We start from the raw sequence: 24,200 nt of genomic DNA on the forward strand, positions 1-24,200 counted from the left end.
CCACTTCTCACAGAGGACCTCTCAAGGTCCCTCTCCACGACACCCATCCAGTGCAGAGTTCCTCTACTCTTCCATGCGATGTGAAGTTTAAGGAGAAGGGTGGGCATGGGAGAGGGGTGGGCAAGAGGCAAGGTGTTACACTGTAGAAACCTGTAGGGGAAGCCAGAGCTTGTGCCCTGGTCTTATGTTCTTTGGAGTTTATAAGGGCCTCCCGCCTGCAGGGGTATTGGATTTGGGGAGCCTCTGACTGGAGTGAAAGTTACTCATAGGCAAGCTGCCTACATGTTTTGATGTTCTCCTAGTGTTTCTGGAAGAAGCTGTCTAGCTTGACTTTGCAGGAAGACCACTGAGAGGCTGGAAAGTAACTCCAGATGCCACATGTTTGTGCTAATTCATCTAAAAATGTAAAGAAGTGGAAACTTCTAGTCTTTAGGACGAATGGGGGACTTTGCAGGTCCTATGTTCTACTGTACCCCAAATTGTACAATATTTACCTTTGGGGTGTCTTTCCCACCAGAGCATTTGTGTCACAGCTTCTGGAAGGCAGCGCTGGCTATTGTTCCCAAAGTCTCTGACCACCTGTCCACTGTACTGTTTCATACACACTGGCCCCAATGCGTATCTCTGGTTTCATTTGCTGTGACAGCCTCCTCCCTGGATTAAGTTCCCTCACCAGGAGGCCCTGTGTTGGTAGCTGCAATACGATTTATTCATCACAAAGACAGATTTTGGTGAATGTTCTGATGGATAGACTGTTTACTTGACCTTGGAAAACACAAGGAAAATTGTCTTTTCTGATTCGCACTCCGAAGGGCACACCAGCATTTTTTTTTATTATGTTGGAAGACAAGCTTGCCTTGCAGCCCAGGTTACTGGACTCACTCCCACCCTGCTGGTGAAACTGAAGCAGTTTTGGCAATGGTGACCATGCGAGGCATCTGTTTACCTAGAGAGCTGTCTGACCATGAAACCAACTCCATCTGTGTGCTCCCAGGTTCCTTTAACTCTATTGGTAACAGATCTGAATCGCCACAGGCAATGGGCCTAGGAGGTGGCACTGGACAGAACTCCCCAGGCATTGCTGCGTGGTGGTCCCTGCCCTTTCTGAAGCCTATACCTGCAGCCACCATGGTCTCTGTTTGGCACACTCCTTTCTGACCAACCTCAGCAAGACAGATTGCGCCCCTCAAGCAAACTACTACATTTATATCAGTAAGAGGATCCTAAATGGGACACACAGTTCAGGCTTAGCATGGGAAGCCAAGGACTTATGGACTAGGTGTGATTCAGGAGAAGAACTCCTATTTCTTAAGTGGATTTTAGTGGCTCTTCTCTTGATAAACTTTGGATGGCAAAGTAAGAGTTAGGCAGATATGAAGGTAAGAGTCTTCTGGTTAAGATGGACTTGGCTAGCTTATTAAAAATGTAGATTCCTGGGCTAATCCTGATTCTTAGAGTTTTCCAACCTTTGTACTATAGACACTTTGAGGCAGATAATTCTTTACAGGGGGCGAGGCATTGAAGATATTTCCAAGTTTCTCTCTCTCTCTCTCTCTCTCTCACACACACACACACACACACACACACACACACTCACACACACTCATTCAAATGTATATTAATAGAAAAATACCAAGAGTTGTGAAGAACAGTCTGGATTCAGGATAAAATGATTAAGAATTGGGGGGAGTGCCAAGAAGATGCCTCTGCAGGTCGAGACACTTGCTACCAAGCCTGGTCACCTGAGTCTGATCTTGGGACAAATATGGTAGACAGAGAGAACCATCTCGCAAAAGTAATCATCCTCTGGCTTACATATGCCCCTCCTTCCACATTCATAAGTAACTAATAAAAATAACTTTAAAAAGAAAAATTAATAAAAATTCTCGGAGAACCAGGTGGAAGCTGCAGCATATCCACAGAAAGGGAGCAGTGTCCTAAAGGTGAAGTGTAGCAGAGGCACCTGAGGTGTGAAGTGTGGCAGAGACACCTGAGGTGTGAAGTGTGGCAGAGACACCTGAGGTGTGAAGTGTGGCAGAGACACCTGAGGTGTGAAGTGTGGCAGAGACACCTGAGGTGTGAAGTGTGGCAGAGACACCTGTGGTGTGAAGTGTAGCAGAGACACCTGTGGTGTGAAGTGTGGCAGAGACACCTGAGGTGTGAAGTGTGGCAGAGACACCTGAGGTGTGAAGTGTGGCAGAGACACCTGAGGTGTGAAGTGTAGCAGAGGCACCTGAGGTGTGAAGTGTGGCAGAGACACCTGTGGTGTGAAGTGTAGCAGAGGCACCTGAGGTGTGAAGTGTAGCAGAGACACCTGTGGTGTGAAGTGTAGCATGCTTCCAGAAAGTTCCCATGCTCAGAATAAGGCTTATATTATTCCGAGTGGTAATGCCAAAAGTAGCAACAGAAGACGAAAAGCCTGCAGCCCAGCCTCATTTGATTTATTAATAAACTTGATGTATTGCTTTCCTGCCCCCTGGTTACCATGGAAACAACATGTTCAAAGTTTTTCCTCCCTGATCCTAACAGCCATTAAGAGGCTGTTTATGGGGGAGAGGGGTAGCCGCCATGAGAGATGTGCAGATTCTGTAAGGGGCAGAGAGATGTATCAAGAGGCTAATGAGGCCATCATTCATTGATAGAGGACTGTGGCTTCCAGTCCCTTTAAGCACATACCATTCTTCCAATTATAGCCCTGTAATGTGGGGTCTGAGACCAGCTAGATTGCCTGCCCTCCACAGTGGTGGGCATGGCTTCTTGTTTATTTTTTAAAACATATAGTGTAAAATGGCCTTGAACTCACAATGTAGCTGAGAATGATCTTGAAGTCCTGTTCTATGGCCTCAGTGTCACCAGGGCTAGAATAACAGGTGTGCATCGCCATGCCTGACTTTGAGCCTAAGGCTTCTGATTCAATAGCCTGAATTAATCCCTCCATTATTCTGTACACACAGTACTCATGCCATGCCTACAATACCCAGGGTTTCTTGCTTTGATGCCTCATGCCGGAGATCACTGAATGTTTATCTTCGTGAAAAAAAGAGAGAAAGAGAATTTATCTGACCAGTGACATCACATGGGTTTTTTAAATTATTAATTATTGGTTGTAGCTAGGTCTTTTCCCACATAAATTAGGGAGAAAATGGAATCATATTCTCCATTTATTTAGTGGTTAGTTAGACTTAGCCTTGGTATAACCTTATGTTCCCTTCCTTTCTTTGAAGACTGTGATTTTTACAATCCTATAGGAAATGCAAACAAACCCTCACTCAGAGCTCAGCTCACAGTCAATCAGCAATGAGAGCCTAGCATCATGTCCCTTACTGGGTGACAGCACCAAGTGTGGGTACATGTCATGGGAGAGGAGCAGTTGCAAAGCTGGGCAATGGCCTCAATCAGAAGGCAGTGGGCATGGAAACAGAAGTGGAGGGGAGAAGCTCACAATTCAGGCTCTGCCAGGGGTCTTGAGCCCTTGCAAAGGCTGTCTTCTCTGGGTAGAGCCTCTGCCCATTAAGCCCCTGTAATTTTCACTTTTAAGGTCACCTCTGTGGCATTGCCTCCTCCACAGACAGTTCATGGCTCTTTTTGGCCCTCTCCTCTCTGAAATCTTACAGACGTTATACTTGATTCATACAAGCCATTCTCTTTGTGTACATCTGCGTGGGCATGACAGAGCCCAGAAGACACTCTCTGGTGCCATTTCTCAGGTGCTGTCTGCTTTTTCTTTTTGAAAGCGTTTTTCATTGGAGGCACTCGGAACTCTCTAAGTAGGCCAAGCTGTGAGTGAGCCCAAGGGTCTGCCTGTCCCAATCTCCCCATCCTGGAGTTCGTGCTACCGTGCCTGGCTATTTTCTTAGGTGGGTTGAGATCAAGCTCAGGCACTGGCTGAGTTATCTCCAGCCTCGATGTTCATCTTTACACATTCTTCAGCCTGGTGGGCTCCTCCCTCCAACAGCAGCTTTGCAGATTGTTCACAGGTTACCGGATAACTCAGTAGCTGTTTAAGAAACGCTAGTTGAACAACTTCCTGAATTCTGTCCTCTTTGGGTAAAACATGATAGACTTGCAAAATATTTATTTAAAGGAAGATAATCTTCAAGGAAAGCTCCTCAAGGTCCTAAAATTGACTGGCTTTGTACTGTACCAAATTGGAGATAGTTCTTAGCCCCAGGCTACAGTCTGGGAAGGAAACGCTGGGGAAAGGGGATTGAATCCTAACACTTTCTATAGCCAGGCAACTCTGCAAAGTTTACCCTGAGTATAGGAATCTTTTAGTGCTTAAGTGGAAAAAAATCTCTGTCCTATAAATCTGCATGGAATTTCTACTTCTGGCCAGGGTAGCAGTTATTCACCGTGGCTCTTGGAACCTTGGGACACACTTGCCCAAATGGGCACCAAATAAAGCGAGAAAAGTCTTAGCTTCATATTTTAAAATGAGTTTTGTTACTAGGTGACGGACTGGGCAGGCTGGGATTGGCACAGGCAGGACTAACCCTTTGCTTAGGCCCCAGGGATCATTTCTAATCTAAAAACCACATCCTCTGGACAAAGACCAGCCTGAGATTTCAAGTCACCTCTGGATGGCCACGCCTTTCTCCTTCCACAGAACTTCTCTGCTTGGCCCCAGGAAGTTTCAGTGTTTAATTAGAGTTTCAGCTTGGGGCCTGGTGGGGAGCAGAGCTTTGTGTTTGAACTGAGAGATTTTTTTTTTTTTTGCCATCTTGTTTGTCTCCCTCTAACCACTGAAGTATAGCTAAGCAGTAGTATGAACACCATGGCCGTGTCTTTTTATCAGAGTCCCTCCATTGCTATGGGACCCAGGACAGGGGACCCGATTATCTAGAGAATCAGTTAGTTCAAACTGTATGTGTAGCTTATGTTGACATTGAATTGAAGATCCTACTGCCTAAGTCTCCAAAGGGCTGGGATTACAGGCACACACCGTCACACCCAGCTCCTTCAAAAGTTTTGTTTAAGCTTCTATCATAAACACTTATTGAGTGCTGACTAACAGCCAGGCCTTCTGCATGGTGCAGAGAGCATTTGTTTAATGTTCACAATGGTGTCAGTAATGAAAACTCTTAGTGTCTTCTTTTTCTTGGTTAGAAAACAGAAGTACGGGGCTGGAGAGATGGCTCAGTTGTTAAGAGCACAGACAGTTCTTCCAGAGGTCCTGAGTTCAATTCCCAGCAACCACATGGTGGCTCACAACCATCTGTAATGAGATCTGATACTCTCTCCTGGTGTGCCTGAGACAGCTACAGTGTAATTATATAATAAATAAATAAATAAATAAATAAATAAATAAATAAATAAATAAACATTAAAGAAAAGAAAAGAAAACAGAAGTACACGACCAGACATGGCTATACAAATAGTAACCAGCAAAGCGATGTCCTAATTTCTCCTCACCCCCAGGTCTCCTCCTCCTCAGATTTTTTTTCCTGCCAGCTTGTGGTCATGCCATCCTTTTAGGTACAAGGTCTGGCTCTTGAGGATGCTACAAGTTTCATAACCAATGTTTCAGGAAACTCCTCAGCCACTGGTTCAACACAGAACTTTCTTCCACAGCCAAGCTGCTCCTATCTCTCACCAACTGCCCACAGAGGGACCTGTCAAATGCAAGTCAGATCTTGCAACTCCCCTCCTCCAAAGCCCAAGCTCATCCCCCACCTGGCCACCCCACTGACTGTTGCTGTTCTCATCTAGCCCCCGATACCCTTCCCATTTACCTCAGATGCCTCGGGGTCTTAACATTAGGGATTTGGGGTCAGAAACTTCTACCCTCCTTGCCCCTCCCATGGCCTCACAGTTAACTTCCTCACTATCCAGGGCTCTACTGCAATGCTGCAGGTTTACACTGGAGCCCACTCACTGAGGCAGGACCAAACCCTCTTAGTATTTTCCATATCACATACATTATTTTTAATATGGTTCGGAATCATTTCTTCTGTCTACTGTGTAGCCCCCACCCTCTGTCTACTGAGACGTCCTAAGTGGCAGGAGGGAACATCTTGTGATCACTGACTTTATTGAATAGGTATACAAATGGGCTTGTATCTCAAATCTTAGGGTGACAGGAGTTTTCTTATAGACTAATAGAATCATCTGAAGAGAAAAGGAGTGTATTCAGAGGTGATTTTAATCAAGAGTCTGTTGAACAGGAGACTGGGTGTCATAATCACACAGAGGTAATTTGAGGAGCAAATGGAAGCTGGAGTGAGATACAGTGGGCCTTTCTGGGGAATTACTCAAACTGCAGCACATTGTTAAGGCCACCATTTCTTCTTCAGAGACTCTGGTTTAAGTTTGTAGCCTTGTATTTTCATACCTCGAGCTTGACCCAAAGACTGTTTACTTTCCAACCTCCCTTGCCCTTGTGGATTCAATAGCAGTAACTGTTTGTCTGTGGTGTGGTCAGACGTACGGGCCCACACTGGTAGAGCACTATGAGACTGGAAGGACAAGCAGGTGAAGGCATTTTACTGCTCCTACACAGCTGTCAAATTTGGTAGTGTAATGCTTAGGTATCTAGAAAGGATGGTTGACCAGATGTCTGAGCAAAGACCATTTCTAAGTAGTGATACTCCTCTATGACAGCCTTAGTTGTTTGGGTCAGGTGAACCTTTTCCATTGTCTATTCTAGTTATGCTGGGTTATTACCCACACGGGATGGAGAATGTTTATAAGGAGGTATTAGGAAGAATAGTCATGTCCACCATGAAACTCAGCTTCCTGTGCATTTACAAGGTAAAACATTTTTGCTTCGTTTGGCCTCAGGGCACAACTGCTATCTCCCATCTACCCATGACAATACTAAGGGCATGATACCAATTTGTAAAGAGTTCTATCCACATGCTTTTCAGTGGCTAACCAGGAACAACCTTTGTAAATATACTCACTAACCACCCCCATTGCAAAGAAGAGCTAGTGGAGAACAAGCACTTAGTCAACAAAAGAAAATATCCAAATACAGGTAGTGCTCGAAACACAACTGTTAGGAAACAGATTCTTTAGATGAGTGAGCTGAGCCCCAGCCCAGATAGGCTGAGCTCTGAGACAGTGACACTGGTCAGAAGGGACTTCATAGGCCCAGGTGTTCCCAGTCAAGTCCTCCCTTCCCTGAATCACCTCCTCAGAATGCCTTGGGGTCACCAATATGAGGCTCAGGTGCAGCCAGCATAGTATGAGGTGAAGCTGGCACGCACGCACACTCCCTCTCTTTTAAACCCATATTTTTGATTTATTGGGCATCACATTTTAAAACGAAACAGGCTCTGAGGTGACTTTAGGGGTAGCCAGAATGAAAACTTCCTGACAGGAGGGATCCATGTGGTAGGAGCCAGCAGAGGCTAGCCACCAGTGCAAGGCCCCTTCAGCCTCTCTCTGCCTTCATCCATTTTGTTTTCCCCTAAGGCAGTGGTCTTTAACCTTCCTAATGCTGTGACCCTTTAGTTCCTCATGTGCCGTGACTCCCCAGTGTAAAATTATTTTCATTGCTACTTCATAACTGAAATTTTGGTACTGTTATAAACGGTAATGTAAACATCTGTGTTTTACGATGGTCTTAGGTGACCCCTGTGACAGAACTGTTTGACTGCCAAAGGGGTCATGACCCATAGGTTGAGAACCACTGCCCTAGATTATTTCCACAATCACATAAACAAGTTTCCATTTCCTCATCCTTAAATAATAGGTTTTCTATAAATCTATACCTTTTTTGAGCTGGTAATCATTTCCTGCTTTCTTAAAAAACAAAACAAACAAACAAAAACACCCAAAGCTCTTCAAGACATGTTTTCTATGTTATCTAATGCTTTCCTGTCTACCCTCTCCTGGTGTAGCTGACCGAAGGGCTTACCCCAATTGAATCATCTGGACAGGCCGAGACCACCAGAGCTCCTCCTCAATGCCAGAAACAGAGAACCTGGCACAGCATCCCTGGTACACTTCACAGGGAAGCACACCCTGACCCAGCTGTATCAGGGCTGGGTGGGCAGAACAAAGACCCAGAAGACCTTCCATGGTTGACGTTGGAGGAGCCTGGGGTTTGGGGAGGACATTTGAAAATGGTAATGGCAATGAGCTGGAAGGTTGTGACTTACACAGTGTGTGGTGGTGATGATGACGGAGCTGGAGATGAAGGACAGGCCGTCATTCATGCTGACCTGCAGTGCAGCCTTCCTGCAACAAGAGAACCAGAGGCACTTAGCCTGTGTGCTGTGAACAGCAGACTGAGAGCCAGACAGAGCTTGTCCACTTCCCCGTGGGGCCCGATATTCTTCTGAGAAGCAGTCTCAGGGCCACCACCTGTGGTATCCAAGAGATGCTGGGATATGCTCCCTTAATGTGTCAAGACAGGACATTAACTTTGGATTACAGGGGCAAACACAGCCTGCCTTTATTTAACCTGTTTGTTATACCTCATGATAAGGTAAAGCTTGCTTGCTTTTCTTTCTTTCTTTCTTCCTTTCTTTCTTTCTTTCTTTCTTTCTTTCTTCCTTTCTTTCTTTCCTTCCTTTCTCTCTCTCATTATTTCTTTCCTTTTCCTTTTTTTTTTTAAGACAAGGTTTTTCTGTGTAGCACTGGCTGTCCTAGAACTTAGCTCTGGACACCAGGCTGGTCTTGAACTCTGACAGCCTCTGCCTCCCAAGTGCTAGAATAAAGGCATGTATCACCAAAGCCTGATAGATAAAGTCTTCCAAGAGTCATCCAAGTCAATAGGGGTAAATTGGACAAACTGTAAGCCGCATGCTCAGCTCTTAGTAATATGGGCTCGGGGGTCTGGTGGGGCAGTCTTTTGCCTCCCTGTTGGACTCACGGAGGTATAGCTGTGGACAGACTGGATTGTCGTCTCTGGCTTCTGTCTGTGAGGTCCCGCCGAGATAGGAGCAGGCCTCAGACTGTAGATGCTCAGTCAGAGCTTTAGTGTTTTCCCTGGAGGCCATCTCCAGGCTGCCAGGCATGGTTCTGCGGAGGCTCTCTCCTGTTCTGTAATCATCTGGGCTCCCTGGGCCCCGTCCTGTTGTAACTCAGGGCGCTGACTCTCCTGACAGCTCTAATTTTAATGGCACCATGAGAGGGTCCCTGTATGTGACTTCAGGGAATGTGGGTAAGACTCTGCAGAGGACTGAGGGTGGTGGTGACGGTCACGAAGCAGCCACAGCGCTTACTTTGCCTTTCTGAGTCTCCTTGTTTTGAAGGAACAGATAACAGTCACTTTCCAGGACGCAGATGATGACAGGGTGGAGTAATGCGTGTGAGAACTTTCTAGAAATGTGGTTGGGACTGAGTCAGCACACCAGCTTGAGCTCAGGCTCTCCCACTGGCTGCTATGTGACCCTGAGCAAGTTATTCAAATCCTTTTAGCTAGCTTAGATGGGAGTCTTATTCACTGTGAACAATGGAGGAGGAGAATGAAGAGAGATTCAAACCGCTTGGTGCCTGGTTTGCTACACCATGGTGGTCACTGGCAGAATCTGGAGAGAGGTTCCACAATGATAAAGAAGGAATATGTCGCTGTCCCCCTATCCCCCTCCCTCTTCCTGTCTGGCTATAGGTCTCTGTGGCTGATGAAAACTTACATGCCAACTTCTTTTAAGATTGGTGCTGGGCACAGCAAGTAAGTATCTTCTACAGCAAAGGGCTTCTCATCTGTAAAAAGGAAGTCACAAGGTTATGGTTTCTAATTCTGTATCTTTGGAGATCGTCAACCAAGTCCAGAGGGATGGGATGGAAATAGAGAACCAGGTGAAGTAAAACCTCCTTTTGCCTTGGGTTATGGTTGGAATATAAAATGTCCCCTGAGAGTTTACTGTTGAAACCAAGTACCATGCTGGCAGAGGTGGGAGGTGGGGGTAAAGGAATCACTGGGGGGGGGGGGGCAGATACTGCTGTTCTTTTAGTAGTGTTCTCTCTCTCCCTCCCCTCTCTCTCCTTTCCTCCCTCTCTCTCTCTCTCTCTCTCTCTCTCTCTCTCTCTCTCTCTCTCTCTCTCTCTTCCTCCCTCTCTCCCTGTTTCCTCTCTCTTTTTCTCTTTCTTCCCACTTCTCTTTCTCTCTGGCTGCTATGAGGTGAGGAACTTTCTTCCTTCACACGCTTCCAATCTGATCGTCTGAAACTTGTTTACGTTGGTATGTGTCAGAGCGGCCGAAAGCTGACATGGTTCCCCCTGATGCATACACAAATGGTAGCACCCTAACACACATGGTAGCAGCCACTAGAAGAGAACTCAGGGCCCCCTTCCTAATTCTGGTCTCCTGGCCTCCTGTCCATCTAAGCTAATCCTTGTAAACAGCATAGTTTGTTTACTTTTCTCTAAGGAATAGCTGAAGGGCTCTAAGGAGATTCACATCTAGGTCCAGCTTGACAGAGACCATCCACACGGAGAAAATGCTCTGTCAAACACAAACAGGTGCAGCAAATATCCCTACGTTTCAGAAGGCAGGTGGCTTTGTCAGGTCTCAGGAATACCCAACAGGAGTTGTGCTTTAATGGAGATCTGGGAAGAGGCAGCTTTGGTGGGGTTTGGCATGAGCAAGGACTCAGCAGACACAAGTGTGCCCTAGGATGGCATCTCAGTGTGAATTGTATAGAGACTGTAGGACATAGGTAATCACTATACTCATCTTTGGTAGAGAATATAGTCTTTGTGGAGACAGCCAGTTGATAAAGTACTTTTGTGCAAGCATGAGGACTCAAGTTCAAATCCTGAGCATCCTTCTAGCTAGGCAGGGTGGTAGGCATTGAGGAGGCAGAGACAGGCAGATCCCAGGCAGGCTAAATCACCGCTTCCTTCCTGTACAGCATAGCATGAGGCAGATGCCTGCAGAGTCTGGATGCCCACCCAATAAGCCACTGGGACAGGGCTGCTAGTGACAGCCTTGGAGGCTAAGGGAAGAAGGGATCTGTGTGTGTGCATGCGTGCATGTGTGCATGTGCGTGTGTGGTGGGGGGAAAAGGAAGGGGGGAGAGGGAGAGAGAGAGAGACAGACACAGACAGACAGAGACACACACACAGAGAGACAGAGACAGACAGAGAGACAGGGAGAGAGACAGAGAGAGAGAGAGAGAGAGACAGAGAGAAGTTTCTGTGTGGAGACCAGAGGGTGACCTTGGGCATTTTCTGTTTCTCCGTCTTAGTTTTGGGATGGGTTTTCTCACTGAACCTGGGTTTTCCTGATTCAGTTCAGCAGTCTGGACAGCAAGCCATAGCTATTCTCCTGGCTTTACCTCCTCAGTGCTGGGACTGACCACAGGCACATGTTGCTCTGCCTAGCTACTGCTTGTTTGTTTATCATTTGTGGGTACTAGGGGTTCAAACTCAGGTCCTCTTACTTCTGAGAATCACTTTACCAACTGAACCATCTTCCCATTCAACTGAATCATCTTCCCATCCCAGGATCACGTTTCAGAAGCAAATTGGAGGTTCAGAATGACAAGGTGACATCTTAGCTACAAAGGGATAGAAGCAAAGCTGGGCCCTGACTGAACTCTGCAGCATCCTGTCCTCACAGAGAGACTTCCTGCTCCAGGGAAGCCTGGGTGAGGGAATAAGCCAAACTCTGCCCAGCAAGGCTGACTAGATCGTGTATTTATTTCCTTGTGGCTGTGGTTTATACACAGCTCTTGCATACAGTACCTAGGGTGCAGCCCCACCCACAGAGCCCCAGGCAACCACGGGGTGGCCCCAGAAGGCCTTGTGACTCCAGGCTCCATGCTGTGGTTAGAGCTGGAGGGCTCCTGCTGGCCCTGTGAGCTCCTGTCTCATCTCTCTGCCCTAGCTACCAAGGGGTGGGGGGCAGGCCGAGGTCTTGGCATTGGAACAATTCTAATTCTCCTCTTTTTGTCTTCCTTTACTGTTCGAGAGACCAACTATTTCTGGGGCAAAGCAGACAGGAGGACAGAGGACTGTTGCTGCTTGGGGTACAGCTCTGATGTCCCCGAGATTGAACCCAGGCTGGGCGGCTGTGGGCTCACTTGTAGAGCTGGCATTTTCTGAGAGGGACTGTTTGGTTTGGAGCCTGTTTTCACTTTACCGCAAAAATGAGTGGCTTTTTCTCCCTCTCTCCTTAAACAGAGGCGGGTCATTTGGTTTCCATAACTCAGATCATCTGAGTCCTTCCTGGAACGGCCACTTGGGAAGCAGGGCACAGAGACTTCCTCCATTGTCACAGAGGGGCCCTGTGCATGGTTTGGGGGTCATGCCCACCCTCTCTCCCCATTGCAGTCTCTGCCAATGCCAGTGTGCTGTGCTGTTTATGGGGCCATAATCCACTCCGAGGACAGTGGGGTCCTGCTTCTCTGCTCACTGGGTGGCCATTTCACTTTGCTATTCCCTGGCAGGGCACGGATAGAAAAGAGTAATGGGGACCAGGAGCCTGGAGTAGCCTATTCTGTTGCTGTTCACAACCAGGGAGACAATTAGAAAGGGGTGGGAGTTGGAGACCAGATTTTTTTTAAATGAATGTGAAATGCATGTATTTCAGAATTCTAAGCACACCTGTGACATATGAATCTAAATCTTTTGTCTACAGGAGTCTGGTAATCAGACAGAAGTTTGGCTTAAATCAGGATTTGAGAACAATGAGTGTCACTACAGTGTCATTACACATTGAACACAATCTGGGACATGGCATCCTGGAAGCTGGCTACAGGTGTGAAGAGGGAGGAGACCCCGCCCTGACAGACTCAGGCTCACATCCCAGGTTTTGCTCCAACTGGTATGTAACTGGGGTCAGGTTCATCCATGAACGGTGGCTATGACGTCATTGGGCTGTTGTGTGTAAATAAATAAGAATGAATTTAAGCACAAAGTATAGTACTTGAGACTCGATGAGACTCGATAAAGACAAGAAACATCCCTTCATTTTATACAATGGTCCCCGAGCCTTTAAAATCCACTGCGATGTGAAGACCACAATTGTCAAGATGCCTGAGTGCTTACATTGTTTGGCTACACTGATATCACTTAGACACCAGGAGTTATGGAGAAGTTTTGTGTGTGTGCGCATGCGTGTGTCGATAAATAAGTATGCATAAGGGTTCATCCCTTATCCTTTGTATACAGATAAACACATTTATGCCGATTTTGCTCAGCACTGTATTGCCGTAGTCTTACAAGATGCCCCTACACCCACTGGGAAGGGAGAGACTAGGACTATAGGACTACAGTTGGGTGCTCACAAATGCTCATTATCCCAAACGCCAGCTACTTGAGCTATTGTGACCATACAAGAAGGGCCAGGGCTGGAATTCAGATCCATGTTTTGTTGAAATGATCAAGACCGTGAGCAGGCAACGCTGGATCCCAGAGTGGGCCTACCTCCCAGGGCAGACACTCAGGAGTCCCAGCCCCATGGCAAGCTTGGAGAATTTCCCTGGAGGCCCTGCTTTATGGGCCAAGAAGTAAGAATCTGGAACCACAGTGCAATGAGCATGGTCCCAGGTTTCTAACCCTAAGAACGTAACATTCTTCAGGTTGGGGAAGAAGGTCCCCGAATTCTTCCCTATAGCTTGGTGACTATGGATTTGGGATAAAACCAAGACTAAAATTCATTAGTCAATCCAAGCACCAGTGGGTTCTTTTTTAAGACTGATTAAATAATTCAAATACTTTCCAAGTCTTGGCAACCTTTCCTTGATATAAATATGTATTTCTGGCAAGAATAAAACAAAACAGAAAAGCAGCTCCTAGTCCTTATCTAAGCCTACAAGAATTGATGTAAGTCCCTGAGAGTTTACATTCCTGCTGTGCAGTCTGAAGAACTGAAGAGTTCTACTGAACTACCCTGCTGTTGTTCTCAGAACCCCTCGGGTCTAGGGAGCATTGTCATGTGACAATGCTCACATCATGGAGAACTGAACTGCAGGGGTCCATCATGGCTCTGCCATGCATGGGGACACAGCCCCAGGCCCTGGGGAAAGCTTTTTGCCCTGTTCTCCACTTAAGAGTTCTTTTCTAGAAGATAGAAACTGTAATCAAATTTTTCATTATAAATCTGAATGGGACTTACTATGGAAAGCTTAGCATTTGGTAAACACTCAATGTGTTAACTAAGGTGGAGCACTGCCAGGTTCACTGTCTGTGAAACACAAGGTGAGAGTGTTCTACACTGAGGTAGATCACACACCCACCACGTTACACCAGGACTACAGTGTGTGCGTGTGTGTGTGTGTGTGTGTGTGTGTGTGTGTGTGATCCACTTTTCCAAATAGGGTTTTGGAACATGTATATATGGGGCAGTGGTTCTCAAGTGGGGGCGTTTGCCCCATAAGGGCACAGTTGGAAGCATTGGAGACAAGATAAGGAATGACATGGACATCTTCATAAGAATTACCAGTTCCAAACATCAGCACTGTTAGAGGAGATGCCCGGTGTGAGTCTGATTAAGATCTGTCTTCAGTTCATGGCAGCAAGGCTGTAGGCCTCCTTTTAGAGATCACAGGCCCCCTGGATTGTTAATGCAACTCCAAGAAACTTCAGAATTGTTAAAGATACTGAGTAGAGGAGAGGGGGAACTTGTTTGGATAGAAGAATGGAGGAAGGGTGTTTCAGGTTGTCACATAGGCTAGTGGCGGCCCAGGCCTTCCTAGTGGCCGATGGCATAGCATCTGTGCTCTCCTCCTTGGAGAAGCTTCATCATCTAAATGTGGTTCTTACAGGCACCATACTGCTCTCAGGGTCATGACCTGATGGAGTAGGGGAGCTATAGAGCCCAGGCACCTGATATACAAACATCCACACAGGTCCAGGATTGAGGGAAGGGACAAAGGGAGTTGTCTGGGAAACTGCATTTGCAGGGAGGGATGTGTTAGGACCACATCACTGCACCAGAAGAGAAGGAGGTAAGAGAATAAGTCATGTGACTCAGGCAAGACTCAGATGCCCTGCTGGTCTCTCATGGTCCCCACTGACCTTACGCACAAGTTTTGATCTCCATAGCTCACATCATTGTTCAAACCTGCTTGTCAGAACATCTCTTCTGAATTCTCAGGATGAAAATTTATTTTAATCTATTACAAAAGTAACATGTGCAGTGTTAAAATTCTGAGTAGATGAAACTTTTAAAGTATTTCATAATCATAATTCCCATTGATAATCTCTCTTTCTCTCTTTCCGTGTGTGTGTGTGTGTGTGTGTGTGTGTGTGTGTGTGTGTACATCATGAGACAAGCTCTTCCCATACACCGCAGCCTTCCTAGCCTTAAACTCACAGTGTAGGGCAGGCTGTGCTTCCCATATTGGTCTCCTGAGTGCTAGGATTATTAAGGGTGTGCACCAGCACGCCCAGCTGATAAATATCACAAAGGCCTTTGGGTATAATATTTCATTCTCTGTGTATTATTTTTATAGAATTAGGATCATACTACACATAACTTTGTGGGATTTGGCATTCACCTCTCTCTGAAGTTATTAGAGAAGCTTTGGGTATTGCAAGAAAACGAAATGAAGGTAATGGGACCCAGTGTTCTTGCAAATCATTTTCTCCTCTCTATAAATCCACAGCAAAAATTCCTTGACTGTTGACATTTGTAAAACATACAAATTATCCTCTCAGAAAAGCTTCAGCCTTTTAAAATGTTGTAATCCCGAGGCCCAAATCACTGCTGCACTCCAAACAGCTGTAATTTGCTAAGAATAAATATGCTTTTAAAACCTTTGTTTTCCCCCCACCAGCAACAATTCGGGATTCATGCACAAGGCATGTGCCTTGTGACACATAACTCTTCTGTGCACAATTAGATCTGGAAGATGTTTACTTTTGGAGTTGAGATTAAGAGGCAAGGCTACCCTGAATGCCAAAAGCCATGGCCACAGGTCCCAGCAAGCTCTAGAAAGATGAAACCTTCACAGAAACCCAGAGGAGGGGGAGGTCCCTATCCTCACCCCCTAAGCCACAGTGCATGGCACGTGCCCGTGGTGTGCAAGCTGGGACAAAGCTGAATGCACAGGGCGTGAGCCACCAACACCCTTTATTGCTTTCCCTCAGCAGACCTAACCTAACCTTTCCCAATGGATGCTGAGTAAGGAGTTACATGGCACAGAATTACAGCCTGCCCTGGGCTCCCAGGGTCTAGCCATGCTCAGTACCTACTCTAGAATCACCCTACAAAAACCACAAAGCAGGGCTGTACCAAGCCCTGCTCTATTGCTATCTGCACACAGGCATCGTCCATGAAGACCCAGTCACCAGGTGCAGAGGTGGAGGAGGACGCAAACTTCTCACACACAACAGGAGGGTAAGGGTGGAGACAGACTTCGGGGGGCGACTCAAGCAAATTTGCCTCAGTACTGCCTATGAAGAAGACCGTTTCATGCCTGAGTTCATACAGGGCTTAGCATTTCCTCTTGAGGCCACTGGACACATGATAGCCCCCAATCAAGTCTGACTGGAAACGGACACTTGCAGATAAGTCTGTCAAGCTGCCTCTGTAAAAGTCTCTGTGGCCATCAAACCTCGAAATCCACGTTCCTGTGGTGGGTTTCAACCTATGCTGTTTGTCCGAGTATAAATGACAAAAGTGTGCAGTAGCCTACTCTTTCCACGAACCACTTCAAAACTAGGACAAAACCTGGGCTCCATCTGAAAGCTGGGGCGATGGAGATACACAAACAGCAAAGGAGAAGCAGGGCTCAAGCGAAAGGAACCACCAAGGAAAGCTGGAAGGAGAGGTGTCTTGGTGTGATCTCACTGCTAGCTGCCGGGAGCTAACTAGCTGAAATGAGCCTGGGAGCTGCCTTCCCTGGACTGGGGTTCAAGCCTCCCTTCTTTGACGTGCGATATCAGACAAGCAATCAAATCCCTCTGAGGCAGGTGCGCTCCAGTCACCTGAGCACTGGAGCTGGTGCCCTGGGACCCCGAGGGAATTCACTTTCCATGGCAAAGTAGAGAGGTGGTCCAAAGCCTTGGAGTAAGACCATCCAAGCCTAAATTGTCACCAGGCCATCTAGTGACACTGACACTCCATTTATCAGAGTTGTTTCTTCATCAGCAAAAATGAGGGCATGGATAACTCTTCCCTTCCAGTGTGGCTGTGGTGAAAACGAGGTGACCTGGGGGGAGAGAGGTCACAGAAGGGCACGTGGCCAGCACAGGACAAGCTAGGTGCTCAGAAATCAGAAACCGCTACCTCTAGGATGAAGCTCCCTGGGAAAGAATCAAAAATGGGAAAGACCCCACTGGCTCCTTTTGTCTCTTCACTCTGAAGTACCCAGTGACATGCTCATGGGAGATCAGTGCCTAAGGACACAAGCACATTGCATGTGTGCCTTTGACCAGCACACCTGATGTTCTCACTCACACCAAAGGCTTATATTGGGAAGTTTCAGGTTTCTTCTTTCTTTCCCACTCCCCTCTATCTGCTGTCACGGACGCATCGATAATCAGCTCTGGGTACCCGCAGCAGCCCCGGCTCCCAGAGGTTTCTTAGATGAAGTGTACTGTTTCTGGATAAAGACAAAGTTTAAACAAACAGACAGCCTGGACCGCTCATTTTCAAATGAGGTTTTTTTTGGGGGGTGGGGTGGGGACGGGGGTTCAAAATTGCCTGTTTGAGAAAGTATCTTCAAAGGTTACAGAGTCCCATCCTTTGGGAGTGTATGAATGCAGCCATGGGCAGGCCGGTTAAATAAGAAATCAAGCTGGGACGTAACATTCACATAAAAAGTGAGGCATGGCCGTGGGGCTGGAGAGCAAGTATAGAGCCCAGTGTCTTTGTGTCTAGCTGATGCTATACAGCGCGAGAACAGTCTGGCGCGTGTCTTACTTATAAACGCACAGTAAACTGTCTGTCATTTTATTTATTGTGCATAAAACGGGTCATTTCTCAGCTCACACCCCAGTGTCCTCCTTTCAGCATTCAAATCTCTAAGCAAGTGGGTTTCCAATTGGAAGCAGGCCTCCTCTTGGCACAGAACACTGAATACTGAAGTCGGAGAATGGGCCAGGATAAACTGATAACATTTGTGGTATTTCCAAGGTATGTTCTTGGCCAGAAGGGACTTCAGCCTGGTGATTACAAAGCCAACCGACTAAGTTTAATATGTGTGCTCGGCCTAAATAATTATAAGAGAATTTAAATTAAGCTTAATGACTTTAGTGAGTACTTTTTTAAGAGTAAGGCAAGTGTGTTTGTAGGAATCTTAGAAAACAGACAGGAAGAAGAAAATATAAATGTACTGCAGTCTTATGCAGGGGTGGCCGCTGCCGACATTTCAAGTTTGCACGGAACTGTGGGTGAAGAAAAACAGTACCAGACATGGCTTTTATGTACTGCCTGTAACTTGGTTTTAACACAGGGAGTAACATTCCCACAGCGGTCCCCTACAATATTAGGGATTATGAAGGATGACTGGTAGTTTGCATGTGGCACACCCACCCGGAAACATTTATGCTGTTCTTTAAATGCCCCCTGGCCCCTCTTCTTCCTTCCTTTACTGTCACGAGAAGTAGCACAATAAACTTCCATGTTACCACATCCCTGTTGACTGGTGCTTCTCAACCTTCCTAAGGCCGCGACTGATTGATACAGTTCCTCAAGTTCTGGTGACCCCAACCATAAAATTATTTTCATCGTTACCTCATAACTATGCTCTTGCTACTGTGATGAATGGTGATGTTTTCTACCTTAGTCTCACTCTGAGGCTCCTCTCCGAGAAGCCGGCACCCATGCTTCCGATAATCTTACTTTCTCTTTCTCTTAACTCTCCTGCTTGTGTCTGTGTGAAGACAGCTCTACTTCAGAAAACATGTGTTACAGCAGTAGATGCGTTTTAAGAACTGCCTTCAAAGGCAGCTGATGGTGTCTGACTGACCGTGCATAAACGCATTGTTCATCTGCATCTCTGTCAAGCCTGGGCACTGACTTTGTGTTATTTTTCCCAGGTTTGCTAGAGCAAAGTCAGCGATTGGAGCTGGATGTGGTGGTGCAGGCCTGTAATCACGGAACTCGAGAGGCTCAAGGATTAGGAATTCAAGGCAATCCTCAGCTACGTGGTATGTTGGAGGTCAGCTTGAGCTGCATCGGAACTCGTGTCAAGAACAAGACTGAAGGGAAATCAAAGAGAGCTGATGGCTTCCTCCTGCACATCCATGGCCACACTGGCCACTCTCACTACGATTAGTGAGCACTGATCTCCACACTGGGCGCTCTCTCTGTGATGAGTGAGCATTGATTTTCACACTGGGCGCTCTCTCTGTGATTAGCGAGCACTGGTTTTCTTGTGAGTTCTCTTTACCTCTTTCACCCGTTCTTTCTAAACAGTTTAATTATTTGTGTGCACATGCATGGACATCAGACAGAAACTGAGGAGTCAGTTTTCTCTCTCCACTGTGGGATCCAGGGTTTAAACTCTAGGGTTGTCAACCTTTTGGCCCTGTATTATATATATTATAAATATTTTTCCTTATTTCTTTTTCCTTTTGATTTTTGTTGGGGCTGGTAAGAAGAGAATTTAAAAACATGTGCTTACACCATCAAATTTTTCCCTTTGAGCTTAGTCCTTTTTCAGCTCAATGTTTTTATCTACTGGATAATTAGGCAAACATTTACTTTTCTAGAAATTTTATATTTTCATGTTCACATTAAAGTTTTCAGTTCATCTGGAATTTGTTTAACTGATAAGAATCAACTCTAATCGTTTCTCTGAGCAGTTAGCCAGCTGTGCCAGCACCGCTGATCTAAATGGCCACCTAACACTAAGTTCATAGTGGGGTTTGGCTCTGTTTGGGGCTCCGTGCTATTGCTGTTTGCCCGTTATACCAATCATACACTGTTTGGATAATCTTTTATTTTGTTCATTCTAAAGTCATCTCAGGCAGGTTTCTGCATTTTCCTTGGCCATTCTTACAGTTTATTCTTCCATATAAAGTTTAAGGTTATTGTGCTAACTTAAAAGCTCCCATGGGAATTTCCACTGGGCTTGTACCAAAAATAAATATTAAATTTAAAGCAAGTAACATCTTTACAATGCTCTGCTGCTTCTCTGTTTAGTGACAGCAACATGGTTACTGGTAACACCTGTAGCCAGGAGTGGGCGGCTGTTCCTGGCCATGCTGAGTCCCACCTGCTGCACTAAGCCTCTTAACAACCTATGACATAGTAGCTGTTGTCACAGCCCTTCAGGTGAAAAAAACAAGGCACAGAATGTTGCAAATATGTTACAGTAACAGCTGGAGATAGAACCAGTATTCTTCCCCAGATACTGTGCTATGCCTGGGGTCTAGACCATGTATCAATCCTCACTTTCTTTATATTCCTGTATGGTTTTTTCTTATGTCACTCACAGGTCTTTAAAAATTGTTCTCAATAGATTTTGTTTGTCATTATGTTTTTCCCAGAATACTTTTATTTTAAAAAAGATTTTATTTATTTATTTATTTATTTATTTATATATTTATTTATTTATTTATTTATTTATTTATTTGTGTGTGTGTGTGTGTGTGTGTGTGTGTGTGTGTGTGTGCGTGTCTTTCTGTCTGTCTGTATTTGATTCTCTGGAGCTGGAGTTACAGATGATTTTGAGCTGCCTGATGTGGGTGCTGGGAACTGAACTCAGGTCCTCTGGAAGAGCAGATGGTGCTCTTAACTTCTGAACCATCCCTCCAGCTCCTGGGTTGCTATTAAATTCTGGGCAAAGGTATTGGTAAAAGCTGAGGTTACAGCTGGGGGTAGTGGTAGGGATGAACTCAGAAGAGAACAGCGATAAATAAAGCATCACAATAAAACCCACTAATTGTATGTTAACCAAAAAAAAAAAAAGTAATAGAGAATTTAAAAAATAAGGGGGGAGCTCATGGCGAAACATCCAGTTTGACAGCCCCCTTATTGTCTAGCAGCATTGTCTAGCAGATATAATGACTATAATTCCTAGGAATGAAAGATTATCCCAAAGCATTTGAAGGTGCTGCTGCTGCCTTCAGTTCTCGTGTGTCTTTAATGATGTCCTGGCACTGTCTACTGTGGCAGAGATGGCCATGAACACTTAAATAAAACCAAATGAAATTAAAATTGAATTTCTTAATCACATGGCCAGGTTTCAAGTACAGCTACTCTGAACATGTGGGGACCACATTGGCTGGCTTTCTAGAACACTCCTACCCTTTGCAAGATGGCGGCGATGCTAGAACCATCAGATTACCAATACAGAGCAGTGAGATGGAACGTCTCCCTATTTCCTTTCCAACTTTAAAGTGAATGCCTTCCTTGGTGATTTAGTATTAGAATGACACTGAGTTTAAATCTGGACTTGGAGACAGTGTGTGTCCCTGTGCTAAAGTGACACACTTTTGCATTTCACCTCCAGCATCACTGGTTTTGCTCTGTGACAAGTAAATTCCTTCTGAGATCGAGTCACTCTCTCTGTCTTCTAAGGCCCTCAAGGCTGTGCTACAAGTGAGTTTGCTGTTCAAGACCTGCATTTCTCTGAGGGAGTGAGGGGAGGGCTGGCGAGTGCATGCCAGGAAAGGAAAAAGAGCAAAGGGATGAGAGATCAGAGTTCACAGATCAAGTGGCTGTTGCTGGTCTGTCCAGTGTCCTGTTCCCTCCTAACGTGACACCCCACTCCCATGGTTTGCCCCCACAGAAGGTCAGTTCAAAAGCTCACTGTTCTGGGATGAAAATCAAATCCTCCCAGTTTCTGCCTTTTCTTGGGATTGGGCTTGGAGGCAAGATGGGGATTTACAGTGACTTTGGAAGCAGCTCCCACGTGTGGACAATGACAAATGGTTTCAAACAGCACACACAGTTTGGACACACAAGAGGAGTCCCAGTTTTTTAATAAAACTAACTGAATGCTTTCAATGTTTGATATTCTCCCAAGCCAGAAATTCCAGATGTCTATGAGGAAGCCACTGCTTGTGTTTAAACGATCAAGAGGGTTTCAAGGTGTCAAGGAGAGAAAAAAAGGTGTGTCCTTCCATCTTCCTAACTTAAAAACAGCTTTAGACCGCCTGTCTTCTGGGGCTACAAGGAGCTGATCCAGAGTGGGTGGTGAGCTGCCTGTGGGTGGGGTCTGCCTTCCTTCCCCGCTAAACCTCTGGGCTGCCCAGCAGAAAGGATAAAGCCCAGGGGCGTCCAGTGTGAGGGGAAATGCAGCCCAGTGCAGCTGCTATTTATCTCTGTAGACAGGAGCCAGGAATTGTCTCTGTGATGGACACCAGATGCAAATAGTAACCAGGCTCCCAGCATCTCCCCTTGTGGAACCAGACCTCCCATCTCTCCTGGACAGCCACTGGATCACACATCTTTAAATTCACATCTTGCCTGCTTGCGCACCATTGTTATGACAGTCTGTTTTCCCTCATGAGATGCGCTTAGTTTTACTTCCATATTCCTGATTTTATGTGAGGAATTCACCACAATGTGAGTTTCCTGGCTACTCCCAGCAAGAATCTTCCAGATTGAAAAGGTCCCAGAGTCCACACATGCGACTCCAGTATTCTGGGTTTTGCTTTATTCAGGATTAATCTGTTTAGACCATCTTGTTTTTACTCTTACAGTCTCCAGTGCTTTGTTGAAAAGCCTGGAGCTCCACAGCCTCCATAGGCAGGGCCTGCACGGGCAGTGAAGGACTTAGACCAGAGGAAGGACGCAGGCACTCACGGCTTCCTTAGGGCTGGTTTGGTGTTAGGGGTGCAGGGTGCACACTGAAAACTTGGGTCGTACCCACCCAGGAGGGGTCCAGACTCAGGTCAGAACCAAGAGCATCAATAGGACCAGCTACTCCTCCCTGCAGGCCTCATTAGCACTGAACCGATCCCTGAGGGCCCCTGTAAGAGGCTGTGCTGGCAAACGCCCCCCTCCCCCACATCAGCAACACCGGGACTTACTGAGTGTAACCGAATCGTTGATTTTGAAGCTGCAGAGGACCCTGTCCACATTGCGGGCGTGTCGAAAGCCATTTCCTCTCACAACCACTTGAAAGGACTCTGAAATGAGGAACAAACACCACACATTACATGACTGTCACCTGTACACTTGCTTTCTGTCCACTGCAGAGCCCCTGGCTGCTATTTCCAGAAGCTTCCGAACCCAGGGATCAGGTCAGGTAGAACGAGAGCAACAGAAAGGCTTCATTGCACTCAGGGTGACGCCTTCTCCCCGATGCTGTCAAGAAAGACACAGAGCTTCCTGCCCAGAAGCTCCATCCCTGCTTTAGCTCCTGCCTGCCAGGACCCCTCCCTCCTCTCATCTCCCTCTATTCTAATCTCACCCACTTTACAAGTCTAGATAGTTCTAAAAAACCAGAGGGGATGGAGGAAGGGTCCTTCACTTCCTCCCCAACATCCCTCCTTGAGTCTGATTTACATTTTGGAATCTCCTGAGAGACTTTCTTCAGACCCCAGATGCCTCAAAAGCTTTAGAAACTACGGCCCATGGCACGTCAGGGCCTGCATGTAAAGCGCTGCTGGGCACACAGTTGTGTAATGTCTGGTCATACTCTCTTGTCTCTTTCTCCCCCAACCAGCAAAGCATTCCCTGAGGTCAGCCGTTGTATGACGCTTCTGCTGCTCTCCTCTCTCAGGGACACAGCAGTTGGAGTCACTGTTTACAGCCACGGAACTCCGTGGAGGTCAGGTGTCAAACATGACCTGCTTGAAGGGACATTGGGTCTTCAGTGCAGAGCCATTTCTCTATGTCTAGAAGAGACCTCATGGGCTCACATATCAATTTCACACTGGTAGAGGGGGTGTGCAATTTTTAACACGTATGATTGACATTGTTATATTTTACTATTTCCTACCAAGGAAAACACCCAGTTAGTGACATGCTTAAGAATACTGTTTATACTAGATATCAAGCAATTGATTCTGTTCATTTATTTACTTATTTATTTCTGTGTGTCTGTGCACCTGCATCTAGAGGCCAGAGGACAACCTTAGCCATTGCTCCTCAGGAGTTGTCTACCTTGGTTTTTGAAGCAGGTCTCTCCCTGACTGCCTGCTTGCCAAGTAGGCTGGGCTGGATAGCCAGTGAGCCCTAGCTGCCTTTGTCTTCCCAATGCTAAAGTTACATGTGTGTACCACCAGGATGGCTTTAAGAGTTCTCTTTTCTTGACCCCGTGTTCTGGGGATTGAACTCAGATCCAGGTGCCAAGCACTTTACCGACTGAGCCATCTGCCTGGCTCTCTTTCCTCTTTATCTTGGTTACCTGAGCATAAATGAAAATCAGGGTTTGGAATAATGTTTTAACAATATA

The 24,200-nt window shown here is 46.2% G+C and overlaps 1 protein-coding gene and 1 long non-coding RNA gene across 2 annotated transcripts in view; one reads left to right on the forward strand and one right to left on the reverse strand.

Annotated features, from left to right (window-relative positions):
• The window catches only part of Antxr1 (ANTXR cell adhesion molecule 1), a 185,892-nt gene that overhangs the window by 87,074 nt on the left and 74,618 nt on the right, over positions 1–24,200 (reverse strand). Inside the window, 3 exon segments of the mRNA NM_001044249.2 lie at positions 8,106–8,184; positions 9,585–9,654; positions 22,831–22,929. Of these exon segments, the coding sequence (NP_001037714.1) occupies positions 8,106–8,184; positions 9,585–9,654; positions 22,831–22,929 (248 nt within the window).
• Positions 11,685–20,370, forward strand: LOC147994947 (uncharacterized). The gene is made up of 3 exons (XR_015686781.1): positions 11,685–11,752; positions 12,536–12,721; positions 18,886–20,370. It is a non-coding gene; the product is annotated as an uncharacterized LOC147994947 (long non-coding RNA).

The sequence above is a fragment of the Rattus norvegicus genome, chromosome 4 (assembly GCF_021556685.1).
Source record: "Rattus norvegicus strain SHRSP/BbbUtx chromosome 4, alternate assembly SHRSP_T2T, whole genome shotgun sequence".
NCBI lineage: Eukaryota > Metazoa > Chordata > Mammalia > Rodentia > Muridae > Rattus > Rattus norvegicus.